At 39.9% G+C, this 14,191-nt stretch overlaps 1 protein-coding gene and 1 pseudogene across 1 annotated transcript; both read right to left on the reverse strand.

Annotated features, from left to right (window-relative positions):
- Positions 1–7,765: 7,765 nt before the first annotated feature.
- Positions 7,766–11,618, reverse strand: supt4h1 (SPT4 homolog, DSIF elongation factor subunit). Its single transcript, XM_085363375.1, has 5 exons — positions 11,472–11,618; positions 10,336–10,442; positions 10,198–10,253; positions 8,420–8,473; positions 7,766–8,329 (listed from the first exon to the last, which is right to left on the reverse strand). The coding sequence occupies exons 1-5, from the start codon at positions 11,538–11,540 to the stop codon at positions 8,262–8,264; spliced, it is 354 nt and encodes a 117-aa protein (XP_085219501.1). The 5' UTR covers positions 11,541–11,618; the 3' UTR covers positions 7,766–8,261.
- A 615-nt stretch (positions 11,619–12,233) lies between these two features.
- Positions 12,234–13,593, reverse strand: LOC146623828 (uncharacterized; annotated as a pseudogene).
- Positions 13,594–14,191: the final 598 nt, after the last annotated feature.

The raw sequence follows: 14,191 nt of genomic DNA on the forward strand, positions 1-14,191 counted from the left end.
CGATAGACCTTATCTGGACCGGCAGCCATTTCCCCTCCCTGCCAGCACTCGCCAAGCTCCCCCTGGGCTACAGCCTGACACCACAGAGCCACCCTGATCCCTCGCTGACCTGCAAGCTCCACACAGGCCTGAACCTGAAATATTAAGCCAGCTATTTGTAACTTTTTTGACTTGTGGCTCTTAACACCAAAAAACTGTGTCTGGCTGTGGCCCCAACAGAGATGGATTTCTCCTCTGACCTTTCACATGGTGCCATTTAACCCTCACTCAGGTTCATTCTTTTACCTCCATTCATTTTGTCTTTGTTTAGCATCTTAACCCACATGCAATTTTTCTTAGCACAAACCTAACGTTAAGTCTGATTTCATAAGCTTCAGCTAAGAGTAACACTGCTCAAAGTAAATGAAAAGGAAAACTGCAATAAAAATGCGTTCAAAAATTTACTGAAACCAATATTGGGATAGGAATAGCTTGATTTACCTAAAAATCAAACTGTGTATCCAAAAGACTACAAGAGAAATTCTAAAAAGGAAATCTATAACACATATATGCAAAGATGTTTTATTCCAGTTTGCTTTGGAAATAATTCACAGTTCCTAGCTTATATCAACATACTGTATGAATAAAGCTATGTTGCTACCTGATGAATAAAAATACCAAAAAGGAAACATTTTGTTAAATTAGAAAAGAAAAACATCTGTCCTCACATTCATTAGGTGACACTTGAAATACACATGAAGTATACCAAGTGTACAAGTGAATAACACAAAATAATACAAAAGTTACTTTATGAAGTTCCACAGTGGAGCCTAAAACATCAATGCAGCTGTCTCAGGGCAAAAAACAGGCATAAAGATTAAGATTCAGGCAAAACATTTGCAGCCTGAAGTACAGTGAAGATAAAAACAAAGTTAACCGTCTATTAATCCTAGCTTTTATAAACAAGAACATATTAAACACATTATTTAGTCCTTGGCAGGTCTTATTATTAGGACTGGGATTGGACTGGACTTTGACTGTGTCGTAGCAACAGCTTGATTCTTTTCTATTTCAGCTCTCCTTGTTTAGATTTGCTGCTGTGCTTGGCATCATTGTCCTGTTGCATGACTCACTTTCAGCCCAGCTTAAGTTGTCGGACAGTTGTCTTCATATTTGAACTCTGATATACAGAGGACGTTATTGTCAACTCAATGACGGCAAGGTGCGTGGGTCTCATGGCTGCAAAACACGACCCCTCCGCTGCCATGCTTGACAGCTGCTATGAGATGTTCGTGCTGACAGGTTGTGTTTAGCATAACCCTAAACACAACCCTTTTCTCCAAACATCGCACTTTGAATTATAGCCAGACAACTGTACTTTGGTCTTCTCCGTACAAAGGATTTTATTCAGGAAGTCTTGTGGTTTGTTCAGATCCAACTTTGCAACCCTAAGCCGTGCCCATGCTGCCATGTTCTTCTTTAGAGAGAAGAGGCTTTCTTCTAACAACCCTTCCAAACAACCCGTGCTTGTTCAGTTTATTTCTAATTGTACCTTCATGGATTTTAACATCTAAAATGCTAGCTGAGGGCTCTAGGGTGTCAGATGTAGCTCTTGGTTTATTTGCAGTTTCTCTAAACATTGCATTGTCTGACCTTGGGGTGAGATTTCAGGGATATCCATACTCGGGAAGATGGGTATTTGTCTTAAATGTTTTCCACTTGTGAACAATCTTTCCCACTGCAGAATGATGGATTTCAAATTGTTTACAAAGGTCTTATGAGTCTTCCCAAACTGATGGGCAGAAACAGGTATTCTTTAAGATCATTGCTAATATCAAACCGCCAAATCCTTTGCTTTTACAGAGGTGCACATTTGAATTTCATTATATTTTATTTATTTTTTGAGTCCAGTGTGAACATTTGGGAAAGACAAAAGGAAGGAGTCTCATGCCAAACTTCTCTCTCTCTCTCTCTTGTTGAATGTAAGTCATGGAACAAGGCACAAATAGCGACATAAATAAGAACTTTCAAATGTAGTCTACAAAATGACAAAACAGGTGAATGTACAACGTTGAACATAACTTTAGGGTTTGTAATAAATCTCAGTGCTCCAAAATAAACAGTATCTAGAATATGTAAGCATTGTGAAGAAGACTACTGAGATAAAAGTGGAAACATCAAGTCTCTGGTTTTTCCTCAGAGGACAGAGAAGTCTCAATTCTAAAGTAAAAACCCAGTTTCACTGTAAGGTTTTTACCAGATGTACACTGTCATCTAATTCCTGTGTACTTTCAGAGCTGTACACAGTATAGTACTATATGAAAGGTTCAGTGTTTTTGAGTTTGCATTTGAGAACATCATCAGTTTAGTTTTGTCAGCATATAAACCAGTTCTAAATCACACAAGTAGATTTAGCAGACAGAGAAGATGTTGGGAGCAGAGTAGTACATCATCATATCATCAGCGAAAAAATTAGAGGTTTTTTTTTATTATGTCTAAAGCCATTTTCATATATAAAATAAACAGCAGCAGTCTTAGAATGGACCCCTGATAAATAACTTTGAAATCATCCAACAGTTTTATATTTGTTTTCTACAGCCCTGCACTGACAAGTCTTTGCTTTAAGATGAAGCAAATGGAAATGGAACAAAGCCTGCAAGGTAGTTCAGGCAGTACATGAGCAACATTGCTTCTTCCAAGCTGCCCTCACTTGATATGCAAATACATCTTCTGATTTGGCAGTCTTCTTGAGTTGTAAAGTCTTGTGAATGCAGGGCCCAAACACCAAACTCTAACTAAATTCTGCTCCTGAAATCAAAGATTTTAAATGTGAGGTATCTGAACTACTCACAGACATGGCAGTTAGTTAGCAGTTGACAGCGTCTTCACTTTCAGATGCTACACAGAAAAGTCCACCTTACACACTTTTGTTAATCTGAAACATACAGCCCGAGTGAGGATTTTACTACAGAATGAGTACTTTCATACATGCTTTGATACCTTTTGATTTTCACCATTTGCTTACTTGTGAATATGCTGCTGTTCTTGTATTCGACCAGCGTTAACATACAATAGCTTTGTCCATTGAAGCTGCCAGCATTTGTAAAAGGAATTGAAATCCTTCAGTATGTTCTCAGTTCTGTAGCTGCCAAAGAGAGGAAGCTTTGTAAGCCTTGTGAAACACATTTACACACACACACACACACACACACACACACACACACACACACACACACACACACACACACCCAGAGCAAGTTAAAGTGTGTGTGACCTTTTGCTGCTAATGTCCATCCCCCATGCAAAATACATCCCCTTGCTTCCCTAATTCCCGTTTATCCCAGTCAGACAGAGCACTTTTCGAAACTTAGCTGAAGAACTTTCCACTTGCTTTTTTTTTCTTTCTCAACAAAGGTTAGTGCAAACCTGAAGTTAACACCTCGGTTCATGATCTATTACTTTCCCCTAAGCTCAGAGCACTGATACATCCAAATAAGGGCAAAGGCACCAGTGAAGCCTCATGGGTGTTGCTCTGTGTGTGTGTGTGTGTGTGTGTGTGTGTGTGTGTGTGTGTGTGTGAGTGTGTGTGTGAGTGTGTGTGTGAGAGAGAGAGAGAGAGAGAGAGAGAGAGAGAGAGAGAGAGAGAGAGAAAATGAAGGCCATACTCCACTTTGCTTCTCTCAAATGCTGCTGCAGCACTTAATCTGAGTAAAAGCCAGCACATGGGCGGAGCCGAAAGCCTTCCTGACAGCGCCTGCGGTCGTGGAAGCCAAGTTCTCAGTTTTGTTTTTAGTTTGCAGCCCTCGTGAAATGACTTCACCCACGTGTAGTTTGATGAAGACAGGTTTAGGCCACATGGAAAAAAAACCCCACTGCATTTTAGTATTCTATGTGTCGCACTGCAAATGGTGGTGGTGGTGGTGTGTGTGTGTGTGTGTGGGGGGGGGGTGTCAAGGTGAACAACTAAATGATGGTGCACATGCACTGACTGATCTCAGGGCCCACATGGAACAGTGCAAACTGACACTTGTGGTTTATTTCTCATTTGGTTATCAACTGCCTCCAACCACTGGAGGTAAAGCGTCTCTTCAAAAAGTCTCTGTTCTACTTGTGATGGAAAGAGAAGTCTAACCTGCTGGGCATTTGAATAACAGTGATATTTAATTTGTATGGTTTTGTAGGTGAAGAGGGAGGAATGTGAGCAAAGTGGCTGTAATTGTGTTTGAAGATGAGATGAGACTTACAAAATGAGTATTTTCTCATTTGTGTCTTCGAGGTTTTATTGTAGCACTTTATAATATAACTCGTGACAAAGAGTGTAATCCCTCTGCAATTACATTCAATTTCAGTGTATTTTGTTTAAAATAATATTTATCTACAAATACTTAAAGCATACTAGAATAAGGAGGTAACAAGCCAGGTTTTACAGGGAATAATTAGTGAAATAATCTTTTTACACATTTGCATATAGATAGATAGATTAGGACTGTCCTCTCTTAACCACTTACAAGAAAAACTAAGGACCATCAAAATTCGCAGACCCACGTGACCGTAATGATGAAGCCAAGTCTATTTTTTCCGTGTCACAATCACTGTTCAAACACAAATTTCAAAGGTAGTGTACAGGAAAGGATTGTCTCATTTCCTTTAAAATAACTGGAAGTTAGGTAACTCCACAATATGGCCTGTGCCCTGAAAACTAAACTGTAAATACAATGTAAGATGGGGAAATATTGTTTGCTTTTCCACAAGATAACCATGGAATTACACAGTATTTAAAATGATGTAGTACTTAAAATTACTTACAGTATAATTTGTGTATCCTTTCCTTTAAAATACCCAGAATTTAGGCACTTATTACATTTACTTACATTGCAATATTTATTTATTCTGTAAAATACATGAAGTTGTGCAATATTTAAACTTACATAATAATTTGTGTCTCCTTTACTGCAAAATACCAGATGTTACACAAAGCAGAGAGTCAGCAGGTCGCCTGCCATGAACGAAACGGCACAGGTGCTACAGGGTTGGTTGCTGACCCTGACCTCTGACCCGAATGTGGCAGCTGGGGGAATTAAATACATGAATGCAAATTGAACACAGAGTTAACCATTGCTAGAATTAGCTAGAATTTACTGTGTGTCCATGTTAGATCAGTACTTGACTATGATGTTATACTCCCCTTAGTATACAGAGCACATCATCCATCCATTTTACCTTCTTAGGCCTATCCCAGCTGTCACCGGGTGAAATGTGGTGAAACACCAGATCACCAGTCTATCAGAGAGACAGGCAACCATTCACACACACAGCCAATCGAGAAACACCGATTAACTTCTCCTGCATGTCTGTGGATGGTGCAAGGAAGTCAGAGAACACACACACACACACACACACAAGACAGCCACAGGAGGTCGGAAAGAAGAAGTCATATGTCCAGAACACTGTGTTTTCATTTTTTTTAAAACTGATTTTGTGTTTGGAGTTTGGAGAAAATGATGTGTCTCACTGTGGTTCAGCAATTGTGAAATACAGGATTTCAACCGGCAGTGATCTTCAGCACTGATCTGCATATTTTCTTCTAGAGAGATTATGTCATCATTATGAATAGATGGAGAAAAGTTATCCTCTGGTGGATTAACCTTTTTTTCTCCAGTTTATGGAGATAAGAACAATGAAAATAAGTAGTTCTTCGTTCATTGTAGGTCATGACATTTGATTAACGTCATCGCACGTCTCTTCAGGTTACCCGCAAAAGTAAAATGAGAAATGCTTTGTGAAACATGAAACCGGCACAGCTTTCATATCGCATCGCATCTTTTTTATGCAGTTTTCACCTACTGCTATTTTACCAAGTTTTAAGTTTCCTGCCAGCGTTACGGGTCCGCTTGTTAGTCTTCAATATGGCTAAGAGTTCTCAGTGAGTTTTGACAGACTGGCTTCACTAACTGTGCCTTTGCAACAAAATGTCAGGAGCAGGTGTCGGTGCAGTGAAGACTCACAGCATCACAAATGAAGACAACCGGAGAAGCGGACCGAGATCATGTGCAAGGATGTCCTCCAGGCTGCAGTTAAGTCAGAGGACACACATGGTGTTAAGTGGAGGTGTTTTCTTAAGTGATAATATACTCCAGTAGTGTAGTACTCCACCTGAACTACACCTGATATATTGAACAGCACAGGATGACAATAAAGATGATATTCTCTTCACACTATTGTGCTGTAAGTGAAACGGTAACCACAGCAGATACCGGATCTGAAAAGGCTTAAATTTAACTGGAGACTATCGCACGCAGCACTTCAGGTGAAAGGTTAGCTAAATTTACACGTTCACACTTTGGCTGAGAGTTCTCCACCTGTCGGCAGTGTCGGCGGCTGCAGGGAATTCCGGCACTGAGTAAAAAGCACCATCTAGTGGTGCAGCTAAAGAAGTACAGGGAGGATTTTTTTAAAGGGTCTAGCCAACTAAAAAAAACATGATGAACTCTGTTGCTCAGAATGAACAACAATCAGAATGAACCACCTTTGCCATCTTAGTGTTTTGCGACCATATGTGACAAATGGTGACGGAAGAAACAGAGAAATCGATTATATAACTTATTGGCTAATGACCCTGAATAATCCTCCCTTCTGACTGTAAGAATTCATCATTTGTAAAAGAAAGTTTTATTCAATATGATGTGAAACTAGAGATTAAAACCATAAAGCTGTCTGTGTTTGCTGAGATTGTAGAGAAAAGGAGCCAAGGGTCTTTTTGCAACCAGTGTAGTCGCCCCCTGCTGACTATTAAAAGTAACGCATGTTATTAGATGCATGATACTAACCTGTCACAACATATTTTTTTAACGGAAATAATGAAATAATGCTTGGTGATGGTATTTGGCTTTATTAGTGTGGATGCTGATTAAGCACACAAGCAAGGATTGTTCTTCTACTTTTCATATTCCGTACATTTTTTGGCATCTATCTCCTTCAACACCGTTCAACTTAGAAAAACCAGTCAACCACCGTTAGATTCCTCTTCTTTTGGACATGACTGCTTGTATTTTCCTCATTTTTAACTTTTATATTTTTTAAATTATTCAACTTTATTCAACAAAAATTTACCATGTATTTCAATGGCAGAATGTGGGCAGTGGAGTCAGTTGATGACTTTTGATGATCATGACCAGATGATTATCTGAAAGATAATCATCTTTTCTGACCGGATGATTAAAAGTTACAGTATTTAACTGTCTGTAGTGGATTTTCCCACATTTCAGACATTCAGGGACTTAAATAATATGAGGTTTCAAATATTTCTTCAGATGTTTTGTGACTCTGAATTTTCTTTTGTCATTACTCAACTTTTTCTACTGTACATTTTAAACATGGTCAGCTACTTTTCAACTTCTTCCTCTGTCTGAAAATCAGCTTTAAACACTTTTGTTTTCAAGTGAAACATTCTGTTTTTCATCTCCTTCAACATTTTTAACTTAACATTCAGCAGTTGCTTCATTTCCGCTCAAAACATTCAGCTATCAGCATCCACACTGCAGTTTCGTTAGAAAATGCATTTTCTAGTTATTATTATTTGCTAAAAAACTTTAAAATAAACAAACATAATGGCTTGTAGGGGTGGAAAGACTGACATTATATGTTGAAAACATAAAGATTAAATAGGAAAAAACCTTCAAAAAATAAAATAAATTGAAAAGTCAAAAATGGTCTAAAACCTAAAATCTAAGGTCCACCTAATTTAGATACCTTTAAAAACAAATAAATATCCAGGTTAGTCATGAATGTGGACGCGTTTATTTGTATTCTCTGGTCAACATATATCAGCAATCTGTTCCAGAAAGGTTGAATGAACTCTGAGTCTAACCACAGTCCTCTTAGAGACCTCACCCCCATCATCATCATTTTGGACCGCAGCTCAAGGTCATCAGTCAGAAACCACATTGTGTGCCCTTCTGGACAGTAGACAGATTAGTCCCATTAAAAATTAACTGATCATGTTCACTTGCTCGGGGACACTGAAAACTTAGTTAATTCACAGATTACAGGTGCATATAAATCCAATGTATTCATTTGTTTTAAGACACTCACTCACTTTTTTTATAAAACAGGTTTTTATTTCACGTAAACTATTCAAACAAATAAGACATATCTACCTTTTCTTATGTGTCAGCAATCTTTGTTTTTTTTTTCCAAATTTAAAAAGCTCCAAAAACTTAACATTTCCACATCACAGACATGGTGAAACAGTATGATCCAGCTCTGGGGACAATCAGCAGGATTTACGTCTTTACTGCCGTGTCTCTGGATTTGTAGATCACCCCTCTGCTTTTCAGCTCTCTCACTACGCCTTCAGAGAAGAGAATAATGAGCAACCGAAACATATGAAGTGAGAAGACAATTCCAACCAATGTGTGTGCCCTGATGTGTTTGAATGTACCTGGAGGTAGTCTGCCAGTCACTGAAACTGCATATACACCTGGCTTGAAGTTGCCTGAAAGACAGAGCAGGAAAAAAAATAATTACACAAATGGATCATAATCTGAACTATGTGGCTATCATTAATAACTAGCAGGTTTTACAAGATTTATTAAAAAGCATGTAAAAAATGTTATAGTCCTGGTTTTAAAATTAGGTAAATAACTTCATTTGAACAACAACATAACATATTTGTGTCATATCTGTGTCATTATTTAACAAAAACTAATCCAAAGCCAAAATCTATAAGCACTGTGGAAAAACTAATTTCTGGATTTTCTGGATGATTCAGTAAGCTTGCTGAACCACCTTTAGCACCAATAACTTAAAGTAGCAGTTTTCCATTTGACTATCAGTCTCTCTCATCATTGTGGAAGAGTTTTGGCTCATTCTTTTTGTTGTTGTTGTTGTTGCTTCAGTTCATTGAGGCTTGCAGGCATTCTTTTACACACAGTCTCTTCAGGTCCCGCCACAGCATTTTAGTCAGATTGAGGCATGGACTTTGACTGGGCCACTGCAGCACCTTGATTCCTTTCATTTTCAGCCATTATGTTGTAGATTTGCTGCTGTGTTTGCTGGGTTATGGTAAATGGTAAATGGCCTGTATTTATATAGCGCTTTTCTAGTCCCTAAGGACCCCAAAGCGCTTTACATATCCAGTCATCCACCCATTCATGCACACATTCACACACTGGTGATGGTAAGCTACATTGTAGCCACAGCCACCCTGGGGCGCACTGACAGAGGCGAGGCTGCCGGACACTGGCGCCACCGGGACCTCTGACCACCACCAGTAGGCAACGGGTGAAGTGTCTTGCCCAAGGACACAACGACCGAGACTGTCCAACCGGGGCTCGAACCGGCAACCTTCCGATTACAAGGCGAACGCCCAACTCTTGAGCCACGATCGCCCTGTTGCATGACCCAATTTTAGTCTACATTTAGCTTTGGGGACATCTCCTCACATTTGAATACCCTGGTAGGAGTTCATAGTCGACTACAAGGTGCTCAAGTCCTGAGACTACAAAACAAGCCCAAACCATCATCCCTCCACCACCGTGCTTGACAGTTGGTTCTCTCCAACCAACTGGCTTAACATCTCCACTTTGGCCTCTTTTGATAGGATTGTTCCAGAAGTCTTGTGGATTGTTCAGATGCAACTTTGCAAACCAAAGCCATGCTGCCATGTTCTTTTTTAGAGAAAAGAGGCTTTCTCCTGACAACCCTTTCAAACAAGCCTTAGTTGTTCATTTTTTCTGAGCAGTGTATGGTCTGACCTTGTGGTGACTTTGCTGTAATGTTCACCACTGGGAAAATTTATATCTATCTTGAATGTTTTTCACTTGTGAGTAATCGATCTCACTGTAGAATGATGACATTCCAATAGTTTGGTTTATAATCCTTCCTAAATTGATGGGCACTAACAGTTGCTTTCATGAGATCACCGCTGATTGTTTTTCACCCTGACACTATGTTAACACACACCTGCTAAATCATCTGCTTTTATAGAGGTGCTCAGACTGGCTGATGATCAAGTGCCATTTTCCCTCTCAATTATTATAAAAGCAGTGTAAGATGTACTTCGTTTTTCCAGAAACAGTGTCTCCTTTTTGTCTTAAATAAATAATGAACAATTTAACATTTTTTATCATGTCCTGATACATAAAACCTTAGAACTGAATGTACTGTCTTCTTCTTCTTTTTTTAAAACCATGACTGTATGCTTCAGCAGATCCTTACCTATTCTCTGCCATTTAGCCACCCAGCTATCTTCAGGACTCATCATGGCGATCACACTATAAACATTTAATCAGTGTCAGTAAACCATAGGGAAGAACAGACAAAGAAACACATAGTTACTGCTTAGTCAACACTTACCCATCAAACGAGGAACTTGTGCATTCATACACCATCTCTCGGTTCCCCTTCATCTGGAGGTATGACTCACAGTTGTCACAGCCATCATATTCAAACTGGTCAATGGTCTAAATTGGAAGAGAGCAAGAGAAAAGTGAGGTATCAGATTGCATGAGTCCAATAAAAAGAGCCAGAAGAAAGGATCAAAAATGAGAAGTGAGATATTACTTGAGAAATATTAACTGCTTTAAAAATGCTGCACTTCAGTGTAGCAAGACTATATTTCTAATGAGGGTCATACATATATTGGAACCCACCATAGATAATGATGCCAACAAACCTTGGCACATCCACTGATAACGGCTGTGCATGGTTAAATAATAATAGTATTAATACTACTATAACAACAACAACAATAATAATAATAATAAAGTGAGATGGGATTGTGTGTTGGTGTTGTGCCAAAGTGTCATTTCTGGTATTTGCCAACCCCCCCCCCCCCCCCCCCACACCCACACACACACACACACACACACACACACACACACAAACAAACAAAACAAAAAGAAGCCCGCATTTAAACTACTGTAAACATGCTATACTTTAAATGAAATCTCTCCAAAATAAAAACCTTTAATTTCTCAAAAATAAAGTCAGATTCCCTGCACGCCCGACCTTACGAAATAAATCACTGAGGAAGCATTGAGGAACAATAAATGTTTCTAGTTTTATTTATCGTGGATTTTTAACTTTAAAGTCAATCTTAAAATATTTAGTTTCGCTTCAGCCATTATTGTCCACCTTGTTTCTTTTCTTATTGTCGACCTTAAGAAAAAAAAACCCAATAACGTTATTCTGCGTTTTGTCACAATAACATCACCTTCTACCCAGGCTCTGCCAGGTTCTGTACATTTTTCTAGTACGGCCCCAAGTCGTTATCGTGGGACTAGAAACCAAACAAACTAGCACAGATGTCTTTTTGTAAACAAAAATGCCCCAGTGAATACTTAGGTATAATTCCTTGACTAAAAGCAACCAAGCGTCATTTCGAAGTTTTAATTTTCCTGTTAGGCCAAACAGGAGGAAAACACTGCGCAGAGCACCACGTTAGCACAGGAGCTAGCCTCACAGTGTTTTTCTCTCAGATAAAGATTTACCTTCACTAACGAACAAAGCAGACAGGCTCTCAGGTGGCGCAGGTCTTTGGGGACTGTTTCTAATGCCATTATGTTCGGACGAAATAATTGAACAAACACTAAACAATCACGCCAACTAATATTATGATGATTTTCTAGTCGCCTGGATATTACGTCACTTTATAAGGCCCTAGCAACCCAGAGGCGTCCCTGTAGTCCGCCTGAATAAAAGTCCATGCACAAAAAAATCTGAATCAGGGAGACTTTATTTATCCCCAAGGGGCAATTAAGATACAACAGAGCAGCATGACGTTAAAAATAAGGACAGGGCATAAACAGGCAATAAGAATGAGATAAAAAAAAAAATACTTAAAATATACAGTATATACACAGTTTTAAAATTAAAGTGACTGAATAAGTGAATAAATAACTGTAAGTGACTAAAAGTGAATGAAGTGTTAGCAGCATAAAAAAGAGTGTAGAGTAATTTATGTTTATGGGTGTGGGAAATGGTCTTATCGACTGGAGTTAAAAAGCAGAGTGGCTTTGGGGACAAAGGTGGCTCTTCTCCTCTCAGTCCTGCAGGAAGTGCAGCGGAGGCGCCGCCCAGAGGGGAGCCATTGAAATGCGGGGTGAAGAATGTGAGAGGGGTCATTAATACATTAATTAATTTTTACTATGCCTTCCTGGAAAGCAACATGACCTTCTCCATTACCTGCTGGTTCCACTCCCTCCCTCAGCCTTCAGAACAGGAACAGACTGCAGCACACTGCATCAGTGTGCTCAAAAATCATTGGCCTGCCTGTCAGAACTCTTGCACAGGTTTTCAGCCAACAAGGCCATTAGCCCTTGGTGGCACCTCCTGAGAATTTCCTCTGTGTTAGCAGAGAATTTCATGAGGTTGTCAAAAATGGTTCCCAAGTATTTGTACTCCTCAACTACCTCCACAGGCTTCCCATGGATGGTGGTGGTGACTGAAGCAGCCAGGTCACCACCATCTCTTTGGTTTTGCTCACGTTCAGTTCAAGTTTGGAGCTGTCACACCACTCTACAAACTTCTGAAAAGTGGATCTGCAGTCATCGGTCTAGAGGATGAAGAGCAGGAGGGAGAGCACAGAGCCCTGGGGGGAGCCAGTGGAGGTGGAACAGAGACCAGAGTCCTGTTGGTCAAAAAGTCCAATATCCACAGGATTAGATGATCAGGTGAAATCGGGAAGAAAGTTTAATGGCCAGGAAATGAGGCTGCAGAGTGTTGAACACTGATGAAAAATCAGCAAAGAGAAGTCTGGCGGAGGAGTGAAGGAGCTCCAGATGTTTGTGGATGGAGTCCAAGATGAAGATTTTTGCGTCATCGACGCCTCTGCGTGCACGGTAAGCAAACTGAAGTGGGTCCATCAGGGGGTCAGTTGCTCTTACAATGTGCTGTTTTATGATCTTCTCCATGGCCTTCATCACCAGGGAGGTAAGGGCCACAGGATGAAGATCATTGAGAGACTTTGGGTTGTTTCTTTTGGGGGTGGGGGTGACTGTGGAGTGTTTCCACAGCTGGGGGCGGTGTGACTGTCAATTGAGTGTTGAAATAGAGTCTGGAACACACTTAGTTGCCTTGCACAGTGCCTCAGAACTTGACTGCTGATGTTGTCAGGGCCGGGTGAGCTCCTCTCCCTGGTCCTCCTGAGAGCTCTCACCACGTCCTCAGTCTTGAAGGTGAGTGCGGAGCTGCCAGGTTTGATAATAAACTAAAGTGACATTTACAGCACGGTGGCACGGTGGTTAGCACTGTTGCCTTGCAGCAAGAAGGTCCTGAGTTCAATTCCACCATCAGGCCGGGGTCTTTCTGTGTGGAGTTTGCATGTTCTCCCCGTGTTTGCGTGGGTTCCCTCCAGGTACTCCGGCTTCCTCCCACCATCCAAAGACATGCAGCTTGAGGGGATAGGTTAATTGGATAATCCAAATTGCCACTAGGTGTGAATGTGAGTGTGAATGGTTGTCTGTCCCTATGTGTTAGCCCTGCGACAGACTGGCGACCTGTCCAGCGTGTACCCCGCCTTTTGCCCTATGACAGCTGGGATAGGCTCCAGCGCCCCCCGCGACCCTGAAAAGGATAAGCGGAAGCGAATGGATGGATGGATATTTACGACATAGTATTAGGGCCACCTTAAGAAACAAAAATGTTATTGATCATTTTGACAATAAAGTCAAAATTTTGAGATTAAAGTCGAAAAACCTAATTCGAAGAAAGGTCGAAATGTGGAGATTGGAGTTATTGTTTCACTGACTTCAGAATTTGCATACCTAAATAAAGGCATCATGTTCTCCTCAAGCGGTGCTACACACCAGTCTCATGTAATGTTGTTAACAGGTTGTTAATATTACATAGAATTAGCAACACATCGGATTTTGACAATGAAAGGATACAAATTGGATGTATTTTACTGGCTTGGCAGTGAGATTTTTTGTTTTCACAAAATGTAGATAGATGATGCTGTCTACATCTAAATACAAATAATAATAATAATCACAACAACAACAACAACAACAACAACAACAATAATAATAATAATAATAATAATAATAATAATAATAATAATAATAATAAACTACTTCCTTATCACTAGGTGGCGACACAGCTCAGCGTGTTTTCATTTGGTACAATTTCACACCACATGTGCTTGGTGACATCTATTAATTCCATTGACCTAAACACTGATTATGTTACCAGTCAAATCTCTTTCAACAGT

Source organism: Diplotaxodon limnothrissa, linkage group LG10 (assembly GCF_057381915.1).
Source record: "Diplotaxodon limnothrissa isolate DT_005_m linkage group LG10, D_limnothrissa_male_GT1.1, whole genome shotgun sequence".
Taxonomy (NCBI): domain Eukaryota; kingdom Metazoa; phylum Chordata; class Actinopteri; order Cichliformes; family Cichlidae; genus Diplotaxodon; species Diplotaxodon limnothrissa.